We start from the raw sequence: 26996 nt of genomic DNA, 5'->3' as shown, positions 1-26996 counted from the left end.
AGGAGGCCGAGCTCTGAACAGTTTAAGTGATTTAAGAAAAGTAATGTCATATGATCAGAAAGTAATTAAGTGTTAACAGATATTTTGGGGGCGAGAATTAAGTAGAAATAAGTACTATTGTCCTAGAGAATTACATGTCAGATTTATTGAATTGTCTAGTGTTTATATGTAATGTTGCATGTGTGATATTATCAGGTAAATTTAATTGTGAGAGTCTGAGGATAGATATATGTACAGAAGTGAGGAATTTATGCCCAGTAAGAGAATATAGTACAGAAGTTTTGAATTGTGATTTATTAAGAATAGGAACCCAGACTCTTTTAAGGTTAAGAATTTAAATAACATGTATACTTGTCTTTGTGAAATTATAAATGTGTTTCTTTTTACATAATCAATTGAGTTTGTCATATCTTCTGCGGATTTGAATTACCGTTTGGAAAATTTCGTACCATTGCATTTAAAGGGGAAACCAATAGTGATATGAGAATAGGGACCACGACTGCATATATCTTGATCCCTACAATTTTCCTTAAGTATTTTAGATAATGTATCAGAATTTAGTTGCCAGCTGGCGCAGTCTTAAATCTATACAAATTTGTCAGCAACCGAAGTCTGAGAAAAAGAGATACGAAAATTTAATGTAAAAGTTAAAGTAAAGCCAAATTAAAGATTAAAGATAAAACATAAAACAACAAAAAGGGGATATAACAATTTATATCAGGCTGCCTTTTTAAATCTGCTGCTGATTTAAAAAATAGTCTTTTAAGTTTGTATTTGCTGTGATGAAGCATAATTGGTTTTTTCCATCTGATCTTGTGCATGGTATCCTAGGCATGGTCAGTTAGACCTCTGACTGACCATAGTTGTGGTGGCAGATGTTATTTCTTGTGTTCACCAAAGTGGACATGGACAGATATCCCAGTTTATCTTCCTCTTTATTTACAAATATTCCCCTTTCTGACACTTAAAATTTATTGACAAATGTCTCCCTCCCAACACTATTGATCTCTTTAATTTTGCCATCCATACTGGTTACTTCTCTTGGAAGAACATCTTATATTATATAAACAGAAGAAGGTATATCCATTGGTTCTCTTCACTTCTCTGGCCAATTTCTATATGGAGCAATTTGAAAAACAGGTCCTTGATACTGCCATTCTCAAACTTTCTATTTAACTCAGATATATTGATAATGTATTCTCTATTTGGCCACATGGCTTAGGCACATTAGACTCTTCTTCTTTGCCTCAACAGCAAGCACCCCCCCAAAATTCAGTTCACTGTAGAAAATATAACAATAGCCTGCCTTTTCTAGATACTCCTATCACATGTCTGTTTAATGATACCCTTTCTTTCTCGGTTTACAGAACCCCTTCCCCATATGATACGTGAATAAACTTTTCCATCATTGCTTCCCCTCTCAACAATATAGTGTCATCATAACTTTTGTCAGCAGAGCCTCAAACCTCTGTTCTATCTGGGCTTCCCTCTCCTTTATTCACCAGATCTTCGTATTCAATGGTTACAATGCCAAAAAGATCAATAAATTAGTTTCTCATATCTCTCTCAACATACAGACTACAGTAATGCTATTACTATTTTCTGTATCTGGGGCACCTCAGAAAAATAGCAAGAACTTTTAGCAAATATAATATCTGCACTGTTTTCAAACTCATTTGAAGCAAGCCTCACTTCTCCACTCTCCTAAGGATCCTCTTCTCCCTCTCTGTTTTACATATTTACAAGGTTCCTTGTTCTTGTAACTTATATTACGGTCAAACTGAGAGTTTTGCTAACGTCCACTTTGGTGAATGCAATAAATACACCTGCTGCCATAACTATGGTCAGTCAGGTCTACTTGACATCTTGCACAGGATCAGATGGAAAAAAATACTATGCTTTATCACAACAAATAAAAACTTGAAAAACTATTTTTATATTGAGCAATAGATTTAAAAAACCATCATAATCTAGATAATTTATAGTTGTGTTAAATTTCTCAAGATTTGGGAAACTTTAATTCTTAGGCTTCCCATCCAACAGCTAAGGCTAGCAAACATCATCCATAGAGGGTGCCTTTCATAGCACTAAAGTGCTATGGAGACTACAAAAAAAGTAGACTATTTTGAACCTAAAGGCTCAAAATAATTTGTCTTTCACTTTTATGGTTGTGTGTTAACATTGTGTTACTGAAGATGTCTCTGTGACAGACAAAATATCTGAACAATTAAAACCTGGTTAATTATTTCTCTGTGCTGTATTTATTCCATTAAATTTAATGATGAACATAAACCAGCAGCACCTAAACATCTAATCATGGAGCAGTGCTAACAGTCCCCTGGGATATATGTAGAACTACAGGTCCATTAATTATCAAAAATTTAGGAGACAGCTGGTGGCTATGGTATAGAAAGAGGAGTTTGATAGAATGGAGGTAGATGTTGCTTAGACTGATCAAGTGAAGATTTTAATAGTGGCAATATTTGAGTGTATTCCAAAGGTGAAAAGGCTAAATAAGATAAGAATAAAATTGATGCATAAAGAGATTAAGCATGAAATCTGGAAGAAGAAGAAGAAGGCACTCTGGAGGCAATACAAGATGAATATTTGGTAATAATCTGTTGCCTGAAGAGTACATAGAGCAGGCAAGGAAGAAGACTTGATAAAGACAGCAAAAGTGCAGTGTAAACAGAAATTAGCTAATCAAGCCAAGAAAAATCTGGTGAGGTCTTTCAATATGTGACAAGTGGAAGAAAGAATGACTATGGGAGGCTGATGTTAGTAGGTGACAATGATAGATTGGTCAATTCTGCATAGGACATAGTGAACAGTTTCAATGAACAGTCAGGGTATTTCATCTTCATAAATGCAACATTGTGAGAAGATTGAATGTAGAAGGTATGGTGGAGGAAGGACTGACATTGAATCAGCAGGAGGTATGAGGTACATCTACCTCGTATGTCAGAATTAAGGGTAAATTGTAACAAGCATGGTTCCCCTCTAAAGTGGAATTACAATCATGAATTTCTTGCAGTTTATTATTCATTTAAGTAAAATGTCTTAATCAAAGAATATGACACAAAAAGACTTGCAATTTCCAAAAACTAATTATTATTATTATGTGGCACCTCCAAGGAGTGCAAAGGCTCATCGAGGGAGGGCACCTACTCTACAGCTCTCCATCTTCACTACTCAAATCCAACAATTACAACAAACCGCAACTACCATCATCATCCAGACCAATGCCATCTCTCACACACCACCACTAGTATTTTCACAGACAGTCACAAACATTCATGCCCATGTCTGGATTTGAACCTGCAGCCTTTTGACTGGAGAGCAGATATGCTGACTACTTGGCTAACCAGGCCATGATATTTTTTTTTTATTCAAATGCTGTACTGTCAGATCACATATTACTTAATACTGTAATATCAGCTCACATATTACATTTATTATATGATCACATGTTTGATTTCCATTCATGAAATGCCATGTATTTAATAGCTGACATTTGCAGAGCCTGCTGTATATATCGTGTAATGTAATGGCTTCAAGAGGAGACAGTTTTGAAGAAAACAGCAATCATCTTGAATGCAAGGTAACATATTTTAGTTTCTATGGTATGATTATGAATGAAAGATTCTTTTAAATTTCTTAATGATCCTCAAGTTTTGAAATCCACCTTAAACTGTCAGGAATGTGGCCAGTTATTAGAAATCAATAAGATGTTAGAATTTTGGTGTGCCAAAAAGACAAAATCTGCACATAACACATTATCAATGAACCAAATCACTAAAACTCAGAAAAAGCAGTCTTTTTCAAAAAAAAAAAAAAAAAAAAAAAAAAAAAACAGAGATTAAGAGATAATAAATCATTGTTGGAAGTTTTCCACTTGGTTATACTATAAATTAAAAATTAAAGATACCAAGAAATTATATACTTGGTTTAATCCTTTATCCAAGTGTAAGCAAACAAGTTTGTACCTGAACTATTTTCAGGACTGGGGCAACTTGTATATAGAAGCTTATGACTTCACATCACTTGCATTAGCTTCCCATAATGCTTTGCATTATGGAATGCTAATGCAAGTAATATGAAGTAATATGGGCCTGCAGCCCATATCCTTACAGGTATGTATAATGCTATGCATTATAGGAAGGGTCACCACCCAGACCAGTTTCGACCTTTATCGAGGTCTCATCAGTGGGAGCCAGACCCATAGTTGATACCAAAGTTCTGAAAATAGTTCAGGTGCAGACTTGTTTACTTACACTTAGATAAAGGATTAAACCAAGTATATAATTTTTTGGTGTCTTTAATTTATAGTATAATAAAGTGTGAGACCTTTTGGCAACTCATATATGAAAATATGACTTCTGCATTACTTCAGTCTTGGTATCACCTCTGGGTCTGGCTCCCACTGAAGACATCAATAAAAGTCAAAACTGGTCTGAGTAGTGACCCTTCCCGTAATGCATAGTATCATGCATACCTGTAAGGATATGTGCTTTGCATTATGGGATATTAAGTGATGTCAAGTCATAAAAGTCATGGAAAGAGGAGAGGGCACATGGGAGGAAGGAATTAGATTTTATGCGGTTATTAAGGGACAACTATCTGCGGCATCATGTAGTTGAAAATACCAGGGGGAAGAGAGTGCTTGACCTAGTAATTGCAACTGAGAATGTGGCTGTAACGAACATGACCATGTTGCCACCAATTGGTGAGAGTGACCATAAGGTCATGACTTGGGAGGTGGCTAAAGGAGTGGAATTTACAATTAAGACAGGGTACATGTGGAATTACAAGGCTGGTAAGTATGACAAGCTTAGGTGTGTGCTTGGCTCAGTGCCATGGCATGTAAAATGTTGATAGTGCATGGGAGGTTGTTAAGAAGTGTTTGCAGGAGGCAATGGTTGACTGTATACCAAGAGTCCGAATAATAAATCAAGTAGGGGTTAAATGGATGAATAACTCTATTAAGCTTGAGCTGCAAAAAAAGAAACAATTGTGGAGGGAATTTAAGGAAGGTGACCAGCAGGTGCAGGAACAGTATACAGCTCAGGCCAGGATGGTAACAAGGGTGGTAAGAAAAGCAAAAGCGGATTACGAAAGAAAATTGGCCATGCAGGCTAAAGAGAATCCCAAACAGTTTTTTCAATGTGTTGCAAGTAAAAGGAAAAATGTTCATGGTAGAATGATCTTAAAAAATGCTGAGGGTAGGGAGGTTACCGAATCAGTCGATATAGTGGAATTACTGAGCAAGCACTTTGCAAGAGTATATCATCCAGGTGGTGACATTGCAGGAATGGAAGAACGAACAGCTTATACTGGAATTGTGATGAATGAAGTAGAGGTAACTAGTCTATTACAGAACCTCAATGTCAATACATCTGTGGGATTGGATGGTATGCCAGCTCGTGTCGGATGTGAAGCGGCTAAAGAATTGTCAGTGCCCTTGACCATTTTGTTTAATTTGAGCCTCGGGTCTGGGTCAGTCCCAACAGGGTGGAAAGAGGGGAAAATAGTTCCGCTGCATAAAGGTGGTTCCAAGGCTGCTGTTGAAAATTACCGGCCAATCAGCATAACAGGAATCATTATCAAGGTCTTGGAGAAAATAGTCAAGAGGAAAATACAAGATTGGATAGAAGAAAATGGGATACTGTATCGGGGACACCATGGTTTTGTGAAGGGTAGGTCATGCCTCAGTAACTTGCTCACGTATTATAACACAGTGACGGCTGAACTGGATAAGGGTAATGGGTTTACAGTGATTCTACTGGACTTTGCTAAGGCCTATGACAGGATACCACATGGAATTCTAATCAGTAAATTGCAGCATATGGGATGGATATAGGGTTGTTGAGATGGATAGGAGGGTGGTTGACAGAGAGATATCAGAGAGTGGTTTATTCAGGAGTAGAGTCCACAAAACGCCTATGACTAGTGGTGTGCCACAAGGATCTGTTCTTGGACCACTGCTGTTTAATTTGTTCATTAATGATATAGGAAAGGATCTGAGAGGAACAGTTCATTTGTTTGCGGATGTTGCAAAGTTGGGTAGGGCAATAGTGAATGCAGATGACGTTAACATTTTGCAGATGATTTGGATAGATTGGAGGTCTGGGCAAGGTTGAATGGATGTCAATTTAATGTGGCAAAATGTAAGGTTATACATTTTGCGGTGAAAAGATTAGCAGCAGATTACTACATTGGTGGAACTGTACTCCAGGAAATTGATGAGGCACGAGATATAGGAGTGTTGGTGGATAAGGAGTTGAAGTTTAGGGGACACATTGCAAAAGTGGCCAAATCAGCTCATCAAATCACTTGGTTTCTGAAGAATACGTTGACGAGCAGAGACAAGCAGGTTATCGTTCCTCTGTATCGAGCCTTGATAAGATCCCATCTCGACTACCGTGCCCAGATTTGGTCACCTAGGTTTCTTCTTGATGGGGAGGAGGTGGAGAGGATTCAGAGGCGAGTGACCAAGATAATAGCAAGTCTGTGGAATGAACCTTATGAGAACAGGTTGAGGATTTGTGGGTTGCAAAAATTGGTTGATACGCGGAGGAGGGGAGATATGATTGAGACATTCAAATTACTGAAGGGTTTCTATAAAATTAATTCAGAAGATATTTATGAGAACAGGGCTGGTTGTGGGAGGACTAGGGGACATCCATGGAAACTGGGCAAAAGTGTGGTTAGTAAAGGTGTTAGAGCTGGGTTCTTTACTTTTAGAGTGGTGAATGAGTGGAATGCGCTCCCAGAGTCTGTGGTGGATGCTGTGACAGTGAATGAGTTTAAGGCGAGGTATGATAGATACTGTATGAATGTAGAATAGTTATGATGAATATGATTTGGGGCCTCCCTCGATGAGTGTAATGACTCCCTGGAGTTGCCCGTAATAATAATAATAATAAGCTTCTGTCTATATATATATATGTGTGTGTGTGTGTGTGTGTGTATAATACACACGAGTTGTTCCAGTCCTGAAAATAGTTCAGGTGCAAACTTGTTTGCTTACACTTGGATAAAGGATTAAACCAAGTATATAATTTCTTGGTATCTTTAATTTATAATAAATCATTCACACATAGTAGTAATGTGAGCAACCAAAAACAAACACCTCCAGCCTGCAGCCATTGAAAGCTAACCTGACCATTTAAAGTCAGCAAAGTAAACATACAAAAGCAAATGAAACACATTACAAAAAACAATAAAAGCCAATACCAACACCTAGAAGCAAACACCTCCGGCCTGCAGCCCTTGAATGCTAACCTGACCATTTCAATTTGTGTGTTCACTTACTGAAGAAGTCAGTGAAGTGTAAACATACTTAAACAAATGAAACAGACTACAAAAAAAAATAAAATATTGTGCACAGATTTGGTCATCGGGTTTTCATGGTGACAAGGATATGTTGGAAAGGGTACAGAGAAGATTCACGGTGGTCTTTATAATGTGGAGTATGAGGACAGATTTAGAGAATGTAAGTTGCAGAGCCCTGCGAATAGGAGGAAGAGGGGGTGGGGATATGATTGAGACATATAAATTGGTCAGGGGTTGTTATCAGGTAGACATGGAAGAGATTTTTCATAGAATTGGAGAGGAGAGTAGAACAAGAGCCATTTCTGGAAACTGTATAAGGAGGGTGTGAGCGAAGGAGTGAGAAGCAGGCTCTTTGCATGGAGGGTGGTTGGTGAGTGAAATGCATTGCCTGAGTGTGTTGTGGATGTGGACACATTGAATTAGTTTAAGACGTTGTTGGATGAGCATTGTATGCAATAGTGAGTACCACCCACGATGAGTCTCTGACTCCATGGAGGTCAGGCGTTGATAATAATAATAATAATTAAAAGCCTATATCACAAATGCACATACAAACACTTTGGGCTTGCAGCTCTCAAAACTTTACCCGACCATTTAAAGTCAATGAAGCCAACATACAAACACAAATGAAATAGACTACAAAAAAATAACAAGAATACAAAAATCCACAGTGTTTTTGTGTGCACATGAAAATGTTGACAATTAAATCAAATGAAAATAAAATAAAAAATTCACATCACTAAACAAATGGATGGGACTGTTTACTAGACTAGTGAGTTGGATATGTCGGGTATCATCAGGTTATTTAATCAGACCAAATCTGTATTTCTGTGCACAGATCTCGTGACCAGTATTTGAAAGGGAGAAAATAACCTTGAAAGAAGAATGTAAGAGGCATGGAATTTTCAAAAATGGTGAGATGCAGTATTATGCTTAAGGGAGAGATTGAAGATATTTATGTGGAGAGGATTAATAGGAAAGGTGAGAAAGTTTGAGTGTGTAAGAAACATAGCATATTTATGGATTATAAGATATCATTGAATGTAAGCAGTGACAGGAAAAAGATTATCGATGTAACTACGAGAGACATGATAAGAGGTGTGGTAAGTGGAAAGGTGCACAAGGTCTGTTTTCCAGGAGGCAGAATGAAGAGGGTGATTGAAGCATTAGATAAGAGGAGTATCCGAGCAAAAAAATTGGTAGTTGTAGTTGGCACAAATGATTTGACTGGTAACAAAAAGGACTGTAAGGAGGGATGTCATTAGACTGTTAAGGAGAGTGAAAGATAACAGTATGGTAGCTAAGTCAGCTTTGCCTAGGGGTATGAAAATGATAAGTTGAGAAGGCAAGCTAAGGTTATGAATGATGTGCTAGCAAAGTTGGGTGAGGAGAAAGGAGTTCATTTTGTGAATGTGTGGGATGAATTTGAGGCATGGATAGTGCTATATAAAAGAGATAGGCTACATGTGAATGGATTTGGTGTGATATTTGGAGAAACTGTTGCTGCAAGAGAAAATGACTGAAGTGAATGTAAGACTGAGGAAGTAAGAGGTGTTGTGGAAAAGCAGAAAAGTAAGGTAGGCAAGTTTGCGAATGAGAGATGAGAAGGAACATAGGGTGGACAGAGAGACACTGCGTTAGAAGGGTAGATGATGGTTTCAGAAGTAGATGTGCCAGTGTGCAGGAAAGAATTAAGATAGTCAAGGATGTGGGGATGACATTTAGGTCTGGGGAGGGGTGTAATATCAGTGATAATAGATGGGATCAGTGTGGAGGAGCCATATCTGAGAAGTGGGGGTCAGTGGGACTTGTTATAGAAACAGAAATCAGCTAGTGTGTATGCTTACAAATGCTAGAAGTATTCAAAACATAGGGAATGAAATTTTAGCATTGATAGGGTTCATTCCCCCAAATATTTTTGGTATAAGTCAGACACGGTTGAATGAATATGACATTCTGACAGGAATAAAGATGGAAAGGATATGTAGTCTTTCATGAAGACAGACAAGACAAAAAGGGAGGAGTGCTATTGATGATGGCAGAGGAGTTAGGCCCATCTAAGGTGGAGATGCAAGGAGTAAATACTAACAGTGGTTTGTTTTGAAGCAGTATGGAGAGAAGTAGAGGTGAACAAGATGAAATGTTTAGCAGGGGTGTTGCTACAGACCTGGTAATGTGGAAGGCAGTGAGAAGGAAATGTTTAGGCAAATTGGTCTGGCTAATTTGGCTACAATGATGACTTGTTGTAGTTGGTGGATTGAGTGGTGGAGACAGAGCTGTAGAGTAGGTGTCTTCCCTCGATGTGTCCTTGGACTCCCAGAGTTGTCAAGTAATAATAATAATAAGAAGAAAAGGGTGATCATTATAGGCAATTTCAATTATGGTAATATAGACTGGAATGAAGAGGCATCAAGAACCAAAGAGAATGAATTTCTTGAGTTTTTAAGGGACAACTACTCTAAGCAGTAGGTAACAGAGGCCACATGTGTATCGAGGGTGTTGGATTATTATCTCTTCAGAAGATATTGTAAATTAAGTGTCATCACATCTTCATCCAGTTGGTTACAGCGATATTATGGAATGAGAAATTGGATGGGAAGGAAATTAGTGCTGCTTGGTCTCTACTCAAGAGGTATCTTGCAGAGGCAATGACTGAGTATATTCCAAAGGTCAGGAGATTAAATAAGGTAGGTGTGAAATGATGACTGAAGAGGTGAAGCATGCAATCTGAAAAGAAAAGGGCATTGTGGAGATGGTGCAAGATGAGCAAAGATAATCAGTTACATGAGGAGTACAAATAGCAAGCAAGAATAGAAGGAAGAATGATTATGGGAGGATGATATTAGTCATTGATAATGGAAGAATAATGCTGAGGAGAATACAGTACAGGTGTTTAATGAGCAGTTCATTAAAGTATTTCATCCTTGTGATTATAAAATACTTCAGAACTTGAGAACAGCAGGAATGTGGGAGTAACCAATGATGATGGGTGAGCAGAAGGTATATAAGAAGTTGAGTAAACTTGATGTCAACAAGGCCATGGCACTTGTTGATATATCACCTCATGTCTTGAGGGAATGTTCCAAGGAGTTAACAACAGCTTTAACTTGCCTTTTTAACATGAGACTTATATTAGCCCAAGCTTCAAAGAAGTGGAAAGATAGCAAAATTGTTCTGCTTCATAAAGGGAGATGATAAGACTAAGGCTTCAAAATTATAGGCCAGTCAGCTTATCTGGAGTTGTGGTCAAAGTGTTGGAGAAGCTAGTGAGGACAAGGATACAGATCTGGGTCTACAGCAGCAGTAGATTGTTGAAGGAAGATTGTGTTTTCACTCTCTCAATATGAGGACAGATTGAGAGAATGCAAATTATAAAGCCTAGAGGGAGGAAGAGAGGAGATATGATTAAGACATATGAGTTGGTAAGGGATAATTATGGGTGAGGAGTAGTTTTTTGGATGGAAGGTGGTGGGTGTGTGATTGAAATGCATTACCTAAAAGTGTGGTGAGTGCAAGAACAGTGAACGCATTAAGTCAAGGTATGATGGGCTGTGTATGTGAGAATGGGACCTCTCGCGATGAGTGTCTTGACTCCATGGAGGTCTGTTCATAATAATAATAATAAATGCAGAGATGGATAACATAAATAATATCAGGACCATACAATGTTGGTTATGAAGATGGATTGAAGGTATGCAGTCTACAGAATTTGGTGTACAGAATGCAAAGGGGGAGGATGTGATCAAGACAGTTAAGCTGTTGAAAGGTTATATTGGATTAGCACTGGGGAGATTTTTCATATGGTAAAAGGATATGGTAAAAGGATAAGGGCTATTCCTGGAAGTCACAAACAATAATGTGTGCAAGAGAGTAAGATGTAAGTTTTTTGCATAGAGAATAGTAAGAGCATGGAATACATTGTCTGAGAGGGGTGGTAAAAGTACAATTTGTCAATGAGGTTAGAAGTGGTGTGGCAGACTTTGCATTGTCTTGTGACCTCCCAAGATTAGGCTTATGACTCCATGGAGGTCAGAAAAGTAATAATAATATAAGAAGAAAATATTTTATTCTATATAACTAACTTATAAAATTTTGTTTGAAATTATCTTTACAAAACATTGTTTTATAAATGATTAAATTCTTACCAAAAGAAAGCTGTGGGAAAACTTCGGTTATTTCTCCCCTCCAATTTTTTTCATAAAAATCTAGAATTCAGTTTATAAAAGTGGCACAAGTTATGTGGTGATAATTACTCTGTCTCTTTATTAATAATAACAATAATAATCCTCAAATTTCTTCATGGAGATAAAGACTCATTGTTAGAGACCTTCTCTAACCACTCACAAATACTTCTCATTCCACTCCTTGAACTCATTCACTAATGAAGAACTTGCAACCACCTCTGGCAGCCCGTTCCACTCATCGCCAACTTCCAAGAAAAAAATTTTATCTTAATATCCTTGCTAACCGCACACATATACAATTTCTAGGGGTGATCTATTGTTTTCTTTCTCTTCCCCTTCTTGTCATGTATTGAAAAAAGTCTTTGGTGTCAAATTTATAAAACCCTTTTAACAATTTATATGCTTCTATCATGTCCCTTTTTATTTACCTGCCATCTAGTTTCCAAAGCCCACAGTTCAATTTAGACTTGCCACAATCTTGGTCACCTGCCTGTAGATCCACTCCACTCCAAACCCTTGGGAATGGACAGTAGAGATGAACAATCCAGATTTGCATTCTTTATTTCTGCTTGTCATTGTATTGTACATCAACCACATAATCTGATGTTCTGTTTTGGCCACCTTTGCAATATGTCCTTTAAACTTCAACTTGCTGCCTACAGTAACACTCAGATATCATTGATTATTAAATTAAACAACAAAGGACAAATTATTAAGCCCTGCAGTATATCACTAGCCACATGTCTTCTACTCAGACTCAATTACTCCCATACACCACTCTTAGATGTCTGTCCATCAACCATTCTCTTGTCCTAAACACCAGCTTCATATCCATCTCCATTTGCTCCACACAGTTCCGTGCAGAATCCTGTCCAGTGCACTGGCACCTCGATGGAGTCTTAAGACTCATTGTGAGAGACCGAAACTATTAACACAATATATATCATACCTATGTTTGAAACCATTAGTAGACGAAGCACTCACAGCTAACTCAGGCGAGTTAGCTGTGATATGCTAACGATATGCTTACCCAATTCCTAGGGATGAACTTTTGTTCTCCCCCCCACCCTGCTAGCCAACTGCTGAAACATTTCTGCTACATCAATCCTATAAAATCCTTTAAGTAACTTAAATATTTCTATCATATCGCACCCTTTTTTGCCTATCAACCAACTTTTGCAATCCACAAGCCCTCAATCTATCTTCATACGGATCATTCCACAGATCACTCACCATCTTGGTCATTCGCCACTGAATTCTCTCTATCATTTCATTATCCCCAAGAAACCACGGTGACCAACCAGACCCGAGCGCAGTAATCCAGATGTAGTCATATCAAAGCTTTATAAAGAGGAATGATAGCTACCTTATCTCTGCTTGTTGTGTGTTCTTCAATAACCAAGTGATCCTATGAGCTGCCCTAGCTACTTGAGCAATATGTCCTCTAAATTTCAACTCGCTATCTACTACCACTACCCACCCAAATCCATGGCTTCATCAGTTTCCTGAAGTGCAGTTCCCTCACTGTGGTATACAGTTTTTTATTATTATTATTGTTATGGGCAACTCCAAGGAGTCAGACTCATCGAGGGAGGCCCTAAACATCATGTCAAGAACAACTATTCAACATCCACACAGTATCTATCATATTTGCCTTGAACTCATTCACAGTCATGGCAACCACAACAGACTCTGGCAGCCTTATTCCACTCATTCACCACTCTCCAAGTAAAAACCTAGTTCTAACACCCTTGCTAACCACACTCTTGCCCAGTTTCCATGGAGAACTAGGGGCCATGGATGGCCCCCTAGTCCTCCCACCACCAGTCCTGTTCTGAAAAACCTCTGAATTGATCTTATAGAAACTCTTCAGTAATTTGAATGTCTCAATCATATCACCCCTTTTCCACCTATCAACCAATTTCTGCAACCCACAAATCTTCAACCTGTTCTCATAAGGTTCATTCCATAGACCTGCTATCATCTTAGTCACTTGCCTCTGGATCTTCTCCACCTCCTCCCCATCAAGAAGAAACTGGTGCCCAAATCTGGGCAGAGTAGTCAAGATGGGGTCTTATCAAGGCTAGATGCAGAGGAACAATAACTTGCTTGTCTCCGCTTGTTAAAGTATTTTTCAGCAACCAAATGATTTGATGAGCTGACTTAGCCACTTTTGCGATGTGTTCCCTAAAACTCCCTATCCACCAACACTCCCAAATCCTTAGCCTCGTAAATCTCCTGGAGTACAATTCCACCAATGTGATATACTGCTGCTAATCTTTTCACTCCAAAATGCATAACCTTATATTATGCCACATTAAATTAACATCCATTCTCCTTAGCCCAGTCCTCCAAACTATCCAAATCATCCTGCAAAATTTTGACATCCCGTGCACTCACTATTACTCTACCCAACTTTTCATCATCAGCAAACAAATGAACAGTTCCTCTCAGATCCTTTCCTATAACGTTAATGAAAAAATTGAACAGTAGTAGTCCAAACCCTGCGGCACACCACTAGTCACATGCCGTCTTTTGAACTCTACTCCTGAATAAACTACTCTCTGATATCTCTCCATCAACCACCCTCTTATCCATCTCACCAACCCCTTCTTATCCATCTCACCAACCCTATATCCATCCTCATATGCTGCAGTTTACTGAGTAGAATTCCATGTGGTATCCTGTCAAAGGCCTTAGCAAGGTCCAGCAGTATCAGTAATTTGCAACAGCAATCTTAGAACCTCCTTTATGCAGTGGAACTATTTTCCCCTCTCGGGACTAACCCAAACCCGAGACTCAAATTAAACAAAATGGTCAAGGGCACTGACAATTTTTTAGCTTCTTCACGTATGACCCGAGCAGGTATACCATCTCCAATCCCACAGATGTATTCATATTAAGGATTTTTAATATACTATTCACCTGCATTTCATTCACCTCAATTCCCGTATAAGCTATTGGTTCCTTCATTCCTGCAATATCACCACCAATGATGATATACTCTTGCAAAGTGCTCGCTCAGTAATTCCACTATATCAGCTGATTCAGTTACCTCCCTAGCATCGCCATTCCTTAAAATCATTCTGCCATATACATTTTTTCTTTTACTTGCAGCATATAAAAATACTGTTTGGGATTCTCTTTAGCTTGCATGGCTAATTTTCTTTCATAATCCGCTTTTGCTTTTCTTACCACACTCGTTATCCTTCTGGCCTGTGCTTTATACTGTTCATGGGCCTGCACGTCACCTTTCTCTTTAAATTCACTCTACAGTTTCTTTTTTTGCAGCTCAAGCTTAATGGTGTTAATAAGCTTGAGCTGCATTTAACCCCTACTTGATTTACTATCCGGACTCTAGGTATACAGTCAGCTATTACTTTTTTCAGACACTCCTTTACCGCTTCCCGTGCACTATCAACCTCCAGTCCTTGCAGTTTTACATGCCATGGCACTGATCCAAGCAATCTCCTAAGCTTGTCATACTTACCAGACCAGTAATTCCACATGTACCATGTCTTAATTGAAAATTCCACGCATTTAGCCACCTTCCAGGTCAAGACCTTATGATCACTCTCACCAATTGGTGGCAATGTGGTCATATTCAATGCAGTCAAATTCTCAGATGTAATTACTAGGTCAAGCACTCTCGAACCCCTAGTATATTCCATTACATGCTGTTTCAGGTAGTTAGCCCTTAATAACTGCATAAAATCCAATTCCTTCCTCCCCCATAATAATTACCCTCCTTTATGAAATCCCGCATAATAATTACTCTCCTTTATGAAATCCCACATAATAATTACCCTCCTTCCACTCATTGCATCTATTTGCTTATGCATACTATCTCCACCATCTATTCCATCACCTGGTCCAGTGGTGGGGAACCTTTTTATGTGCGTGTGCCAAAAAGTTGACAAATCGAGTTGCTGACGTGCCGGCACATGCCAAAAATTTACAAATCAGGTTGCTGACGTGCCAGGTAGTTTTTAGTAGGGGAAAAATTAATAGAAAACGAATTAACTAATTTATAATATTATATAATATTTTATAAATAATTATTTATAATTTTATAAATATTTCATTTATAATATTTATTTATATATAAATTTAATATTATTCAATGTAAAATTGATTATTGCATTATTAAATTGATTTTAATGATGTTGGATTGAAAAAAAAAATAGTAGTCAGAAAAATATTTATGCATTTTAACTCTCCATTAAGTCAGCTGAGCAGGGCGAGCAACAGATGGATGCCAACTTGTCGGTGAAATGCTTGCCGTATTTACTCGAATATAACTTGCCCTCGCATATAACTCGCACCCCTGATTTTACTTTACGAAAAAAGACATTAAAAAGTTTGCATATACCTCGCATACGAAAAATGTTTAAACATGTACATGTCGAGGCGATAGTAACTCTCTCCCCATGATAACAACACGCCCTCCCCAACAGCCATTATACTGCAGATGCAAGAAAAACAAGTAGTTTTATTGTATCTCTGAATAAGGTACAGTGGTGTTTGTAGTCTGTGTAATATATTTCTCAACAAATAATGTGATTCATTATTTAGCGCCTTTCTTATTCCAGCTGTCTCTAATTGCACTATTATTGTCCCCTCCCACAGAAACTATGCTGTGTAGACTCTGGCAAAATCATATGTTGTACCAGAAACCCAGTATCTAACTAAAAACTATTGTACAATTTTTCAATTACACGAAATAAGTATTTGTTTTATTGCATTTGAAATTCTCGATGTCATGGTGACATCGAGGCTAACTTCAAACACAAAGGCTAACTTCAAATAAAATTCTACCACGAATTGAAACATGCCATATAATTATGGTGACCATATGTCCTTTATTTAAGAGGATAGTCCTTTATTTCACTGCTCTGTCCTTTAGATTTTTTTTTTTTCTAAAATAGCCATTTTGTTCTTTATTTTGTGAATTGAAATATTAAACTGAATATTGATGCCAACATATTTAAAGATGCAATTCATAAATTCTACCAAACCTGCGTTGATTATTTAAATACACTGGTACCTCGACTTAGGAACTGAATTCGTTCCTGTCCGTGGTTCATATCTTGAAACCCAATTTTCCATTATATCTTATGGGAAATCAGTTAATCTGTTCCCAGATTCAAAAATTAAAAAAAAAAAAAAAATCCGAAAAAAAAAAAAATTTTCAACTAAATGAAGAAAATGCAAAGAAATGGAGAAGAGGAGCATTTTTACACTATAAATATGCATTACCATTATTTTTATTTATGAAATCTTTGGTTTTACACGATTAGTATGAAAATCATCTTCCATTAAATTGTAAAAAAAAATCAATTTTCTTGTGGCTAGTTTTGTGGTTCAGGAGTTTTCGATTGGTTGTCTTCAGTTGCTTCTTTTTGTCTCTTAGGTCAGGGAGGTTTAAAAAACCTATCCGACGTTCAATGAATCTGTTGTTTCCTTAACATCCTTCAAAAGTGATTAATGACATTGCCATTGAAGATATTGGTGGCTCTAGAAACAACACCTTGATTTGGATGCCACTTGTTAACAATTCTTGCAATTCGCCCCAGTGCTTCAAGATTTTTTTTACGTCACTTGCTACCTTTTTGTTGCTGTCATCTTCGTCCTCTCAAGACATTTGCTTTTCCTCCTCATCCCTTTCTTTTTTCCTGCTCTCTTCTTAACTCCTGTAGGCTCCTGAGTGGTCAGCTCAACGTTGTGCTCCTCTACGTCTGCTTTATCAACTTCCAAATGCATGGTTTTGCCCATGGAGACGACTGTATTTACAATGTCAATTTAGCATTCAGGTCCTTCCAATGCAGTTCCTTGGACACAGTCGGGCTATAACCTTTTCCAGGCTGATTTTAGAGTTCTCATAGAAACATCTTCCCATGCCTGACTAATAAGACACAAACAATGAAGAATATTGAAGTGATTCTTCCAGCTTTGAGGGTTAATTCTGTGTCGATGATAACTTCGAAACATCTTTGGAAAAGAGCTTTGGTATAAAGCTTTTTGAAGTTAGAAATAACATATTGATCCATTGAGTGTAGGAGTGGTGTGGTACTAGGAGGCAAGAACTTAATTTTGATGAAATTAAACTCTTCATCCAAATCTTCTTCCAACTGTGGTGGATGTGCTGGAGCATTGTCCATTATAAGAACTTTCTCAGCAGAACCTTTCCTTGTAGATACCGTTTCACTGTGGGAGCAAAGACCTCTGTCATCTACTCACAGAAGAATTGCCTGGTTACCCAGGCTCTGCTGTTACCTCTCCACATTACGCTGAGTTTGTGCCTGTTAAGCTTCTGCTTTTTAAAGACTCTAGGATTTTCAGAGTGGTAAACCAACAGAGGTTTTATCTTCAGGTCACCACTGGCATTGGCACAAAAAAGCAAAGTTAGTCTGTCTTTCATTGGCTTGTGTCCTGGCAGTGCCATTTCCTCCTTAGTGATGAATGTTCTCTTAGGCATTTTCTTCCAGAAAAGCCCAGTTTCATTGCAGTTGAAAACTTGTTCTGGTCTGTAACCTTCTGACTCCATCAGTTTCTGAAATTCCTTCACAAACCTTTCAGCGGCTTCTTTGTTAACACTAGCACCTTCTCCATGTCTAACAACACTATGGATACGGGTTTTATTCTTGAATTTCTCAAACCATCCTTTGCTAGCTTTAAACTCTTCGCCGATGTCTTTGCTACTGCTAGTGGATGGCAAGTTCTGCGAAAGATCTTTGTAAATAGTTTGAGCTTGTAAACAGATCATGTTTTGAGATGCACTATTTCCTTTCAGTTGCATGTCATTAATCCAGATGAGTAAAGTTTCCAGTTCCTCCATAACTTTATTTCTTCGAGATGACATGATAGGTACTCCTTTGGCCACATCCAGTTCCTTATAAAAATCTGCTTCCTTCACATTTGTAGCTATGGTGGATTTGGACAAGTCATACTGCTTGCACAGATCACTTTGCCTGACTCCTTTCTCATATTTTTCCACAATCTCTTTCTTAATTTCTATTGTGATTTCCTTCTTCTCTTCTTTCTTAGTTTTCTTTGGCCCCATGTTGAAAATAATACACCGATCAGTGAATGATTCTTATCTGATAGATTATTCAGAAAATAATAAACGTGAAGCTACAATAAAATACGTCACTTGTAAAAACAAATAAATACAGTATACATCATAAATACAAACCTAAAAAATCTTCATGAAGTGTGTTGTTTGTTTACAAATACCGAAATAGATACACAAAAAAGCAAATATGTGCAGTGCGTTTGTCACGTCGTATTTATTTCAGATAAATAAGACGTAGAAACAACAATCGTTACACTAGAGACAGTTCAGTGTGCGCTCAGCTAAATGTGCATAAAAAGTTAAAAAAAGGTATATGTAAAACTTTTCTTTTCATTTGAAAAGAAAAGCATCGCGGTTCATGTCTCGAGTCTAGGTTCGTATCTAGAGGTGATACGAATAATGGGATGTGAAAAAGTTCGTAAGTCGAGGTACTACTGTAACTGGAACAGCTGTTTCGTGGAAATGGAAGTATTTGAATGGATCCTACTACGAGAAATCATTCTGCGGGCGAAGATCGAGGAAAGTCTTTTGTTCATTTCCGGTCACTGGAACTTAAATATAAATGACGGCGAACTATTCAATGAAGTTTCATGTATTAAAAGTCAAGTCACCAGTGAAAAGATCGAAGAAAATGGCGACAAAATGACAAGTCCTGACGACCTAGATGGGTTGAAATTTATAAATATTTTCCAGATAAACATGTATCTTTTAAAAACATTTTAAAAATCATTGAATTTTGCTTATGTCTCCTTGGATCTAATACCCCCACTGAACAAGTATTTTCATTATTGAACAATATGTAGACCTGTGAGAAAACCCAATTAAAAATCGAAACATCGAAAGCATTCGTTTATACCAAATGCAGCTTTGACATGAATTGTATACAGTTTTGCGAATTTTTTAAAACACAAACCTGATTTATTAAAAAAGTTCATTCTTGTGAAAAGTATCAAAATTAAATTTTTTAAGTAACAATATCATTGTTTAAAATGCTCTGTTTATGCTTATATTTTACAATAAACATTATGAAGCATTTTTAGTTTTAGTGAAACAAATAAACGCAACCTGTTTTTTTTTTTATTTATTTATGATGAAACAGTTTTTGATTTGTTCTTTATTTTCTCCAAAAAAATATGGTCACTGTACATATAATGCGTGTGTGAGTTTGCCTGCCAGCTCAAACGCAAACAAGCAGGAATAAAATTCAACCAAGGGTTGAAACTTTGTGTGAATTGAGCCTGCCAGTAATGAGAAGTTTCGTCGGAATGATAAACGACACCCTATCGTGAATGTGTTAAAACTAAGAAATATATAGTGAATGTTGTTATGACAATTTCAGATGTTATGGAATTCGGTTGAAGAGAATTAACATTTCAACTCAACAATTGTAGGTTGCTTTCGTCTTTGGGTCGTGTGATCTTTTGTTAATACCGTGCCAATCATATGCACGTCTTCATAGCTGCTCTCTCATGTTAAGCAAAATTTAACTTGTATGTATTGTAACAATTAAAAAAAAAAAAAGGTAAATAATTTATAAGCGTATAAAAGGATATCACCTATAAATCATTGACGTGCCAGCAAAATTCTCTGACGTGCCACCTCTGGAACGCATACCGTAGGTTCACCATCTATGACCTGGTCTATAGCAGCAACTAACTGTATATTTTGTTCTGCTAGTCTCAATCTCACACCAAATAGCCTCAAATGTGCTCTTTTCACTATCCTGCAGTTCAACTTCTATTCTCCTTGGCTGCAGTTCATCAATGGGCTATCATCAATAACACTCCCCCCCATTTTTTTCTCTCTGTCCCTCCTGAACACACTATACCCTTCACATTCTATCCCACTAGATATATCATCTTCTGTCAGCTTTGTCTCACTAATGCCAATAACCTGTGGCCAGCAAGAGCCAACCAAGGCAAAAAATTCTTCCTTCTTGTTCCTGATACTCCTACCATTGGTATACATGAAGTGCAATTTGTAATATTTGTATCCCAAAATGTATAACTTTACACTTTTACACATTAATTGACATCCATTACCTTTTGCCAAATTATTTCCTATATTATTTACAGTATGTACAAATTAAACAGCACTGGTCTGAGCACAGAGCCCTGTGCCACACCACTAACCACCTCGCTTCTGCTTCACCATATACCTTTCTGTCCATCAGGCACCTTCTTATCCACATAACCAGCGTCACATTCCATGCAGTATCCTGTGATTATGCCTTTGCAAAAATCCAGCAGTATCATATTATTATCTAACCATTCCTGAATTCTCTGTTTAATGAACTTTTCCAGTACTTTTGCCACCATTCCTGAGATACTTGTTGATCTATAATTTGCTACTATAGACTTAGATCCTGCTTTATACAAAGGAATTATTAGGTCCTTCTACTCTCTTGGGACTTTGCAAGAGACTTAAATTAAATAGCCTAGTCAAATGCATTGCCAGTTTCCTTGCACCTTCTCTTAAAATGTGAGCCAATATCCTATCCAACAGCTGTGGGATTGGATGGGATATTGGCATTGGGTATACAGGGTGATGTTTCTTCCTCCAGATACCCCCTGACTATCCTCCATGCACTGTGAACATCCTTGATACTTTATCCAACTTTGCATCGTCAGCATACTACTGAATATCTCCATTCAAATTATTTTCTATATCATTTATATGGGATTGCTTCAAGCTGCCTTCCAAGTATATCATAATCACTTGCCTTGTAGTTCCACATATATATTTCTTAACTGAAATATCCATGTTTTTCTACCTCCTAAGTGTAGACCATACAATCACTTTTCCCAATTGGAGGCAACCTGTCAATCACTTTTCCCAATTGGAGGAGACCTGTCCATAACTAAGGTGTGGCCACCTTAGTTATGGACAGGTCTTCTGCTTCTATGACAAGAGTGCATTTACAAAAATAAGACATACCATTCATAAAACGTGTTGTCCCCTGTGAGTATTGTATTCCTGTCTGACCAGTCCTAAATTCTGTCATTTACCAACTTCCTTAATATCTGAACCACCACTCCTGATTGGCCTATAATTCATGACTTTTGTCTTGGAACCTCATTCATGCAGTGGAACTATTCTGCCCTCTTTCCATCTCCTTTGCACCTTGTTAGAACTGAAGCTCAAAATAAACAGCTGGGTTAGAGGGTGTACCAGTTCTCTTGCACATCTCTGTGGTATCTAATTCCATTCAAGTTCTGCAATACGCCAGCCTGGCTGGCTGAGTGGTTAGCGTATCCGCTCTCCAGCCAAAAGGCTGTGGGTTCAAATCCTGCTGTTGGTGTTGGTGTAGTTGAAGTCAGTTGGTGGAGACAAAGTTGTAGAGCAGGTGCCCTCCCTCGATGAATCTATGGATTCCCTGGAGGTGTCAAATAATAATAATAATAATAATATTAGAAGAACTTCAAATTCTTCCATCAGTCAGTATCACTTCTGGCACTAGAGCATCTCTGCCTGGATGGTATTTACTTGCAAAATGATCATTCAGTAATTTATCTATTTCATTTGCATCTGTTACCTTCCAATCATTAAAATCATTAGTCATTCTTCCATAGTTATTCTTCCTTTTACTTGCCATACAGAATGCTTTGCATGGCAAGTAAAAGAATGCTTTGCGACTTCTTTTAGCCTTATTAGCTAGCTTCCTTTCATAATTAGTTTTGGCCTTCCTTACCACACTGGTCACAGGCTTAGTCATCACTGTTTTCTTCATATTCCTTCCACAACTTTTTCTTCAACTCCTGCTTAATGATGCTATTCATCTATCTAATCCTGGATTGATTCATCCTCCCGACTCTGGATATACAATATCTCTTTCCTCTGAATTCTTATGCTATGGCATTGCTCTAATCTTATTCCTCAAGGTTGTCAAAATCACATGCTTTGTAATTCAACATATACTCTTTCTTAACAGAAAATTCTAGCAAGCAAATATGGCAAGAAGGAGAGTGGATATGATTTAGACATACAAGTTGGTGAAGGGTTGTTAACAGATTAATGTAGAGAAGATTTTTCATAGGTAGAACAAGAACTATCATGGAAGTAGTATAAGGATGATGTGATTGAGGAGCAGGCTCTTTACATGGACAGTAGTTGGTGTATGGAATGCATTATCTGAAAGTGTGGTGGTGCAGAAACTTGTTTGGGTTCAAGGTACAGTTTATTGATCGTTTTGCAGGAGAGTGTGGACCTACTACAGCGAGTCTTTTGATTTCATGGAGGGCTGATGTTAATAATAATATGTCGTTACCTTCTTATTTCATATTTATTTATATAATTTTTATTTCATATTTTGCAAATTATAATTCATAACTTATCTATACAAAATTATGTACAAGATACTTTTTTATTTGGTAGGTCTTCCAGAAGATGTATACGAACTTGGAAGAATTTAAGGAACATGTATTAGCGCAACTACAAGATTCTGAGAATGAACTGAAAAGTGTACTAACTTACACTCCTCGTCTAAGACATGTTTTTACAGAGAGATTCCCCAGATGGCTTCACTCGAGGAATGAGAGCATTTATAAAATTTATGAAATAGCTAATAACACTGATGATCGTCGCGTGAATGTTAACATTTTTAAGTGGATAGGCTTGGCCACCACAGCTGCATGTACTTTAGGACTAAGCATTAATTCAGCTTCTACATCTTCTCGTAAGTCAAATGACAGTACAAAAAATGCTCTGTTATTTGGAGGAGCTTTGGGATTAGGAACCACAGTGGGGGCAGAAATAATAGAATTGGTAATAAATGAAGGCATGTGGAAAACAGTTGAAAACATTGTAGGCAAAGAAGATGATGAATGGAATATTCTTTTCAAAGATTTCCATGAATGTTACAAGAGGTCATGTGTAGTTAAAGATTTGATCCATAATATTCTTGACCATTCCTTCTGGATGATGCTGCACTCGCTTTTGCAAGTGGGCTTACGGGGACGAGTCATTACTGGCACAGCTCGTAATGTTTATGAATGGCTTGCCAGTATCCAAAATTTTAATCATTTGCTAAAGAGAAGTACTCCACTAATGTTAAAAATGCTAATGGAATTCACGCAGATGCTGCAGAAGATAGATGGAGAGAATGATAACACTGAAAAAGAAAGCACCGACACAGGATTGCTCAGAAATATCTTGATGCTTGTACATGAGATATCCTCTAATTTTTCAAGTCTTCATACTCTTAAGACAGGTACTGAATTCCTTTTATCACATGTTCCCTATTCTAATGGACAGCCATTGAATACAGTGGAAAGAATTAAAATGCACTTCTCCAGCATACTCTCTTCCAAGTCAGAGCATTCAGATCCAATGAGGGCTATTGCAGTTATTTTAGAAGCAGAAAGAGATAAAATGGAAAGTGCTGTACTTGCACCTCAGTTAACAACATTGTTAGAAGAAGAAATATAATGCAGCAAGTATTGAAAGTAAGAACAAATTATTATTATTTTTTGTTATTATTATGAACTTTCATCATAAATCATAACTTGTGAGAAATCTGACTTAGGTAACAAAGTTTATCCTGTCATTCCTTAAACTCATTCACCAATTGCACACTCGCCACCTCTTTCACGTGATGGAATCCATGCTCCTACCATTTTTTATGCAAAAAAAAAAAAAAAAAAAATTGCTCCTTATGCTATTATTAATTACTTTCTCTTGTTTCTTTCCCTCATTCCACAGTATGAAAAATCTTCCATCCCAATATCAGTCTTATAAATACCTCTCAACAGTTTGCTCCTTACACTTTTACTAATCCTTGCTGTTGTTTCTTTCCTTCATTCTAAATATGAAAAATCATCTCATCCCAATGTCAATCTGGTGAATGCTTCTCAACAGCATGAATGTTTCAGACACATTTGGTGGACAGAAGATAATGGGATTCCCTTTATCTTCTATCCACCAAACTGTAATTTTCATGCCCTTTGTCTGTCCTCATATCCAATATTATACAGTCTTGATATCATTTTTTTCTGCTTCTGCACATCTCCAAGGTTACTTCATCCCCTTCAAATCCCAGTGATCAGCTATGAGTGCAATTATCCAAATATGGTCTGATTGAGTTTTAATACAATGGAACCACCACACTTTTATCTCTGATGATTACTGTCCTCCTGAATATTGCAGTGGTCCTCTGGATTGTCTTCACAATCACCCCAAGAGTCTATGCTTTTCCACTTCTTTCAGTATAACTCTGCCACATGAGTATGAAGCATTGCATCTTTGAATCTCATTCAAAACCTTATTAACATTTAGTGGTATTAAATAAGCAATCCCATTTATTTGTCCATTAGCTCTAGCTTATTAAAATCCTCTTGAAAAGCCACAACATCAACACAGTACTAATAATCATCCTAAGCTTTACATCATCTACAAACAACTAAATATCTTTCTATAATCCTGTGACAGTATCATTAATATAAAGCATGAACAGTAATGATCCCAGTATTGAACCCTGTGGTACTTCTTACTCCCTGATACTGTTCCTAATTTACAACTCTTTGATATCTATCAGAAAGCCAGTTACAAATTAGAACCACTAACCTGATATCCAAACCCATATGTTGCAACTTAAATACAAACTTATCATGTGGCAACCTATCAAATGTTCTTCCAAAAAAAAAAAAAAAAAGACAGTGTATATGCCTTATACTCATCCACCACTTGTTGCCCTATTTTAAAAGGCAATCGGATCACTAAAACAAGAACTAACACTCTTAACAAATACATGCTGGCTCATAAATAATATTACCTTCATCTGTCCAATGCTGTATACAAGTTCTTACCAGCATCTTAACAACCACAGAAGAATTACATATTGTTCTATACATATAGTTCTATATATATAAAATTACATATAGTTCTGCTACCATCCTTATTAAATAGTACTATCTTACCTTTTTCCACTCCTCAGAATCCTGCTCTGTTGCAAGATTTTCATTAAACAGCCAGGTTAATGGTACTGTCAGTTACTTAGCATTGTCTTAAATCACACATGGCAAAATCCAGCCCATTTCCTTACTAATATTTGGAAGTGAATGTAGATTTCTCTACATTCACTTCCAGTCTTTCACCCCTCTTTATGTCTAGAAATAAAGCCACCCTTTACCATAAGGGAACATGCTAATAAAATAATCATCAGATAGCTCCACTGTGTCATTTGCCTTGGTCACTGAATTACCTCTCCATCCAGAAGTTTCATGTGTCCACAATGATTTTTCTTCCTACTGACCATATAGTGAAAGTGCTCCTTGGGATTCTCCTTGAATTGCAATGCCCCTTTTATTCCATATGTTTCTTCCCCTCTACATTAGTTGCCTTCCTGGCCTGAGTCTTATATTCCTCATGCAGCTGTTCTCTGCTTCTCTTTTTGCATACTTTCAATAACCTCTTTTCACAATTCCTGTTTGATATATCTGGTCATCCATTTTATTCCAAATCACTTTATCTTCTTTAATCAAAGTATACAGTCGCTACTGCTGTTAACAAAATTTTCATAACTAGCTCCCATGCACTACTAACCTTGAGAGGTTAGTAGTGCATGGCAGCTTGGAACAATACAGTGGGTTTAACCCACTGTATTGTTCCAAGTAGTTTCTGAATCTGTTATAGTTGCCTGTCATCTAATTTCAAATGTTTAAATTAAGACTTGTCTTACAAGTCTTAATTATGAGTATAGTGCTTCTATAACAGAAATTAACAATCTAATAAAAGAACACAAAAAATTGTATGGATTTTCATTATCTGAAAAAAAAAATTTAAATATATCACTAAGAGTAAGAGTGTGGATAGTCACCAGAATAATGTATAATTAAGCAAACTGGTATGAAAAATGATTAAAAAGACAAAGTGAAATGGTTGAAAACATGACTACTTGCTGACTGCTTGTGTTTTTTAGCTAATGTGAAAAACAACTTTTTTTTTACCTCTTCCATTTTTGCTATTAACATAAGGATAGACTCCCATAGGTTTGTCTATTCAGTTAGCATAACTGAAATAAAAGAATTTCACAAATGCTGTTCTTACAACATGAAGATGGCTTGTCACTATGATTCATCATCAAATTCCTGACATGCACCCTCGAGGGGGTGCACAAGATATGATAGTGATACATGAAAAATTTACATTATTACTAACTTCCTATCTACAATTTTCCTCCAAATCAATTTGTTACTTGTCAAGAACTCCAACGTTATCAGATTCAATATTTCTGTCTCTGTCTTCTAAGGTACTTCTTATTTTATCAATCCACCTATAATCTAGGTCTTTTCCTGTCAGCCTGGCAGAGAACACTTGTTTTGGTAATTTTTCCTCTCCCATTCTGTTTAAGTGACCAATACCATCTGAGATTAGCTCTGCTAACACATTCATTGATATTGTTAGCA

General features: G+C 37.1%; 1 protein-coding gene across 1 annotated transcript in view; it reads left to right on the top strand.

Annotated features, from left to right (window-relative positions):
- Positions 1 to 26996, top strand: part of LOC150105041 (uncharacterized) — a 113338-nt gene that overhangs the window by 47862 nt on the left and 38480 nt on the right. Inside the window, exons 2-3 of the mRNA XM_090395463.1 lie at positions 3521 to 3601; positions 22969 to 24038. Coding sequence (XP_090251589.1) covers positions 3521 to 3601; positions 22969 to 24021 — 1134 coding nt within the window. The 3' untranslated portion in view covers positions 24022 to 24038. The remainder of the gene's footprint in view (positions 1 to 3520; positions 3602 to 22968; positions 24039 to 26996) is intronic.

The sequence above is a fragment of the Typopeltis vanoorti genome, chromosome 7, assembly GCF_054136105.1.
Source record: "Typopeltis vanoorti isolate ZY-2024b chromosome 7, IOZ_Tvanoo_1.0, whole genome shotgun sequence".
NCBI lineage: Eukaryota > Metazoa > Arthropoda > Arachnida > Uropygi > Thelyphonidae > Typopeltis > Typopeltis vanoorti.
Note: the sequence above shows the minus strand (reverse complement) of the source record. Positions and strands in the feature narration are given on the sequence as shown.